At 38.9% G+C, this 6,346-nt stretch overlaps 1 protein-coding gene across 1 annotated transcript; it reads right to left on the bottom strand.

The window, feature by feature from the left end:
* Window positions 1-5,217: 5,217 nt before the first annotated feature.
* On the bottom strand, window positions 5,218-5,924 carry K441DRAFT_663321 (uncharacterized protein; the record flags this gene model as incomplete). The annotated part of the gene is made up of 2 exons (XM_067649176.1): window positions 5,218-5,400; window positions 5,715-5,924. A coding segment is annotated over one exon (210 nt), but the record flags the coding sequence as incomplete, so codon positions are not given.
* Window positions 5,925-6,346: the final 422 nt, after the last annotated feature.

Below are 6,346 nucleotides of genomic sequence, written 5' to 3'. Positions count from 1 at the left end.
CCCATGCGGTAGAGCCCGGGAACCTGGCAGCTACTATTAATGTTCCGTTTGGATTGTGTTAATAGACTACCAGAGCAAACGCAGAGACGTATATACGGCTACGCAGCGCCTGCGCAGCGACGTAGTGGTGGTGCAAAGACTTTTTACTGAGGGGTGAGCCTCAGCCAAAAAGTTTAAATACTACTATTACGTCTCTAACATATATATTTAGACATTAAATCGACAAGTACCATTCCTTTAGCGTACCCCCTCCCTCTTATGAATACTACATACACCGTATAGTATCTATATACACACATATACGTAATCCGCGCCCTAAGCGTAGCAGAGGCCCCCTATTTTAACATTATCCGGCAACCTAGGTATCTAGTTATAGGGATTAGGCCCCCTATTAAATACTAGATTGTCCTCCTATACCTTATAAATAGGTATAAGGGCCTAGGTTTAGGCCCTAGGGCAAAAGCGATACTAAGTTATATATACCCTGTTGTAGAAACCCTTTAATAGAGGAGTAGATAAGAGACCTTAGCATATAGGCCCGGGCGGAACGCAAGTGTTATTTATTAAGAGATATTTATAGAAGACTTAGAAAAGGAGCTAGGGATAGGTATATAACTTTAGATAGGCAATATATAGACGTGGCAAAGATGGTTTAAATAGCAGATAAGGGCAAGATAGGCATTTAGATACTCCTATAAGAAGTCTTAAAGCAGTAACCTAACGGTGTTTTTCCTCCCGTTAATATAGTACGGAGGCTATCTGGAGTATTACCTCTCACGTTTCCCTTGGGGGTTTTTTGTTCACCCAAAAATGGGTTTTTCTCAGTATATATTGGGGTTTTACCATAGGAATTAGTCTGCGTGGACCCATTAGGGGGACCGGGTCGGACGGTAAATTGAATCTACTACTAATTAAAGGAATAAGATACTAATTCTTTTAAGTAATAGTATTTAGCTTTTAATAGTTAATATAAAAGCGGAGGCCTCTATTAGGCTTTTTTATAAATAGGATAGGGGAAGTAAAAGAGGCTTAACTTAGCTCGATAAACCCTTTATCTAGGTTATTAATTAAGTACTACTTTATTACTTTTAGCTTGTCTATTAATTATTAGTAAAGGGGGCTATAATTTAATAAGTTATTAGCTTTTAATTAAATTTTATAATTATATATTTAGTAAGGGGGTAGCTTATCTAAAGCTGTCTTTAAAATTGCATCCTTATAATTTATATAAATAGTAAAAAGGAGGTGTTTAATTAGTTTCTTATTAGTTTCCTTAGCTAGCTCTTCCTCCATATTATTAATAATTTGGTTAATTTTATATAGGCTTATTATAAAGACCTTATTGTCCTTCTGGTATATATTAAAGTAGAACACTATAGCGTTAATTACGGCAATATTTATAGTGGGGGGGGGGTTATATAATAATAGGGGCATATATAACTTTAGGAACTTCTAGGGTATTAGCGCTATTATTACTCCTTTTAGCTCCTGTTATATCTTTTAGAGGTTATCCCTTATATTCTATTAATACGTTCTTTTCTATACTAATTAAATCTGCGTAATTTAGATATTGTTTATATTACTATCTATCTTACTTTTATACGTAGAGTTCTCTTTAAATATAGTGCTTTAGGAGAGTATCTTTATTAGTATAGAGTTTTTTTTAGCTTTATAGCGAGCGTCTTTTTAAATAAAGGCTAGATTACGGGCCTAGATATTCTACTAGTAGATAGGGTTAGCCCTTACGGCTAGTATCTTGCGGTTAGTTTAGATCTCCCTAATAAAGGAGGGCAACCTTAGTTTATCCTCCGGCTAGACAAACTATCTTTATTATATATTTAACTAAATATTAAAATAGGATATCTATTTTTGTTTAAGGATTATATTATAAAACCCTAGGTTTAGAATATAAAAGGGGATACTATATTAGCGTTATCCATTAAGAGTAATATATAACTTTAAGATATAGATAACGGGCCAACTAGCTTGGCCGTTATAGCCTTTTACCTAAATAGGCTTCTCTAGTTAGATAGCTTCTACATTTAAAAACTTAGCAATATTATTTATATAGGTAGTATTTATAAAGGTAAAGCTATTTGCTCTAGTATTAATAAGGGCGGTTATATTAACTCTATATCTATTTTAAGATACTATATATAGAACTATAAAATGCTTTCTACCCATTAACTAACTAAGATTAATTTCTTTAAGATTAATAGGGTACTCTAAGGGGGAGTCTTTCCTTAGGGTTTTTCTTTTCCCGACTTATTAGACGTTTCTCCTTTTTTTATCTCCTTAATATTGCCTATATCCTTTAGCTCCGGGCAGGATAAGGTAAAGTAACCCTCCTTATTATAGTTATAGCATATAGCCGAAGTAGGGTTAATTAGAGTATTATAACGAGTATTAGTTAATAGCGTAGTATATAGCTAGTTAGGGAAGGCTTGCTAGTGCGTAGATATAACCGCTTTTAGTATAAGAGTAGTTATAGCTTATCTTCCTACTCTAGCTTCTATAGGTATAGCTAGCAAGTTTCGATCGCTATAGAGTTACTTTAACTAATTAGGGCGGGTATTAATTTGCTTTAGTTTTAAGTCTAATAATAGGTAATAAGCTATAAGTTTTTCGTGGGTTAGTAGGTTATTTAAGGTTATAGCGATCTTTTCTTATAGCCGGATTATTAGCTTACTGTATAGGTCTAATTAGTAGTTCTTAAGGGGAACCTGGCCTTCTCCTATAAGGTATAAAAATTAAGTCTAAAATTTAGTAAAGGGTTAGTTTAGTTTTATTATTAGGCGGTTATAGTTATACTAGGCATCTTATACTTTATTTAGGTTAATATAAATAGCCGCTAAGTACCGTATTATCTTATTAATAGATATAAATTAGATAGGGGACTCGTCCTTAAACTTAGCTTAAAGGTGCCGCTAGGCGTCCCTAGTAGTTTAACTAAAGAGGTAGAGTATTTTAGCTTCTTTAGAAAGGAAATAATTATAGTTAATATAAAGCTTTCCTTATACGTAAATCCTCTAATTTTTAAAGGTAGGGTTAATCCTATTAAATAGTAGTTAGGGGTTAGGGAGCTTAATAGACTTTAATTACTTTATTATTATATCCGTACTCCTTAGTATATTATATTTAGTAAAGTAAATAGGTTAGCTAGGGTTTTAGGAAGAGGAAGCTAGGCTATTTTATAGGGCTGTAAGGCTTTCTAGGATCTTTTATAGAGTCTCTTATATATTTCTTGCTTTAAGATAATCGGCTTTTTAGCTGGCCGTAAGGGCGCGAATTTACTCGCGTACGTCTATAACGTTATTATTATCTTTAATTTCTAATACTAATTAGATCTTAGGTTCCTCTTAAGTAAAGGTAGCTTTCTTAAATAAGCTTACTTTAGGTGCCATTATTAGCTTCTTAGGGTTTATTAGTATTATATGCTTTAGTTTTAATTCTGGGGGTATAGATCTAGTCCTATTTAGCTTATAAGGTAGGATATTATTTAGGCCTTCCTAGGTAGTACAAAGTTGTTTTAGTGTTTAAGTATAGTATATTAACGTATTATTGCAGACAAAGTTTCCTTTAGGGTGGGATATTATTAAAACCTTCCTAGGTAGGGTAGAGTAAGCTTAATATAATGTTACGGCTTAAATAAATGCCTCTAAACAGAAGCTTAAACAAATACTATATTACGAAGATACTAAGCTAAGGAGAAGGAAAAAAAGGGGTTATGTTAGGCCATAGAGACGCACTGGCCGTAACCGGCTTAGCGCAGGCGAGGCGCAGGCGAGGCGCCTACAAAACGTAGTCGCCCCGCATCAGAGAACAGCAGAATTCAGTTCTACAGTTCTACTTCATCAAGAACCAGATACTCTTTGCATCCCGTTACTGTTGTCACGTTACTACATGCCCTAAGGACCTTGGCGTCCTAACAGGTTACTAGGACCGATGTAAACAAATATATAGGGTAAGCCGCTAAGGCGCTAGCTTTGGGCGAGCTAATTATAGGTTGGCAGAATATAGTAGAATTTGGTAGGTAATAAGCAATAGCGCCGTTATATAGGTTAGCCTTTACACCTTTAACTCTTATATACCTCTCTAGTATTAGTCTAACTAGTATTTTATTACGGTAGATAGTTTCCTAATACTCTTTTATACTCTACTTTAGCTTCTTTCTTTCTCTTACTATTATCTTTACTAGCCTCTTACGCGTCTCCCTTCCTCCTTTATATAGGCCTAGGCCCTAATACGGCACCATTCTTCTTCTACTTTCTCTACCTATTTCTCTAATTTATCTTCCCTACTTTAGGGTGTTTAGTTTCCCCTCCTATAGGCAGTGTGTCCAACAGCCAGCGCTTAGCGAGCTTCTTAGCAGCGAGCGAGAGCTAGGGCCACCAATCAAATCGCTTGCTATTCGCTGCACCAAAATAGGCAGGCTCGCTGTTCGCTGTCAGCCTAATTTCCTAATTAGGCAAATTGTAGGGATTAAATAGTGTTTTACATTAGATTTTTTGGCAGAACCTCTATATATACAATATTAACATTGCCTAATTAAAAATCCTCCTTAATTTATCCAGTACTGTCATGGAAGTAGGCACGAGCTAGAATACAATGTACTAAACAGGGTAGTAATTAAAGAAGGCTACGTACGCGTAACTATGCGTGGTTAATATAAAGACATTTAGATAAAGAAGAAGATTCTTTATATACCAGGTTGGGTATAAATAGGGGTTATAGGGGAACGTGCGTAGGTGTCTCGGGACAAACGTAAGTATGGGTTAAGAACGTTAAAACGCGCAGGGACGTAAGAGCGTGTGAGTCCCGTGACAGTACCCCCCCCTTACTTCCGAGCTCCTGCGAGGTGTGTTATGTCATATATACCAGAAAAAAACCCAATACGGGAAAAAAAAAATTTCGTTAGCCTTCTCTGCCCTTCTACGTCCTTTGTTGCACAGGCTCCTCTAATTTGGTCCTTCTATGTTTAATTATTAGGCTACTAACTTATTAGGCCTAAAGTATAGCCCAGCTTCCGTCGCCAGCTATACTCCTATCCTTGCTGCTTGGAGACGTATTGCTAAAGCTTATACAGTCCCTTTCTTGCTTCTAGCAGCTCTATAGCCTTCCCTTCCTATACTCTAGGTCCCCCTAAAAAATTACCCCAATTTTTGGTCTAAAATAGGCGTTTTAGGCAGTATTTATCGGCCTAAACGGCAGTATAGTACGGTGTTCGTGGTCGTGGCAAGGTATATTCTTAGCAGGTTCTTGTCGATGCGGTACAGTATTCGTATTATAGGCAGGTTTTTATCGGTAGCAGTACGGTGCTAGCGACGTGTTTGGGTTCCGTAGGCGAATCGGCACGGAGCTTATTAGTTTATATGGTAGCAGTACGGTGCCAGCAACGGGGTTGTCTCGTAGGTATATCGGCACGAGGCTTGTCGGTTTGGGTAGGTAGCAGTATAATGCCAGCGACGGGCGGCTTAAGATAGTCTGGGTATCGGATGCGAATAGCTTCGGCGGCGGTAGTATAATACTAGCGACAGGTTCGGGCGGCTTAAGACAATTCGGGTATTAGATGCAGAGAGCTTCGGCGGTAGGTTCGGACGGTGGTAGTACGGTACCAGCGACGGGTCGTCTCGTAGGCATATCGGCGCGAGGCTTGTCGGTTCATGCGGCAGTACAATGCAAGCGACGGGTTTGGGGGTCTAGGGAGCGAGGCTCTACCTAGTCGTGTTCGGCTCGTAGGCGTATCGGCACAAGGGGTTATTAGGGTCGTTTCGCAGGCGTATCAGCGCGAGGTCTTGTCGGTATATAGGGCAGTGCGTGCAGGTCGGTAGGATAGTAGTAAGATACCAGCTTCCGTGTTCGTGTTCGTGTTCGTGTAGCAGTAGGATGCGAGCCATTAGGTCAAACCGAGGGGCAGTAACGTGCCTGTTCGTAATAGCAGTAGGATGCAAGCCATCGAGGTCGCAGGCGTATCGGCGCGGTGTCTTGTCATCGGGTCCGTATGCAAATCGGCGCGGAGACTTGTCGTACCAGTTTAGAACCCCAGCGTCCTAGTCTACCCGCAGCCAGCAGCTCCTGTATCTACCCTCGTATTAGGCGTAGAAAGGCATGCTCCGCGACCAGTAGCCCACAGGCCCGCCAGGTACGTTGAAAAGGGATCCAAATGTAGTGTCACGGAAGTNGGCACGAGCTGGAATACAATGTACTAAACAGGGTAGTAATTAAAGAAGGCTACGTACGCGTAACTATGCGTGGTTGATACAAAGACATTTGGATGAAGAAGAAGATTCTTTGTGTGCCAGGTTGGGTATAAATAGGGGTTGTAGGGGAACGTGCGTAGGTGTTT

This window comes from Cenococcum geophilum (genome assembly GCF_001692895.1).
Source record: "Cenococcum geophilum 1.58 unplaced genomic scaffold K441scaffold_33, whole genome shotgun sequence".
In the NCBI taxonomy this organism is placed as follows: domain Eukaryota; kingdom Fungi; phylum Ascomycota; class Dothideomycetes; order Gloniales; family Gloniaceae; genus Cenococcum; species Cenococcum geophilum.
This window is presented reverse-complemented; position numbering and strand designations above follow the sequence as displayed.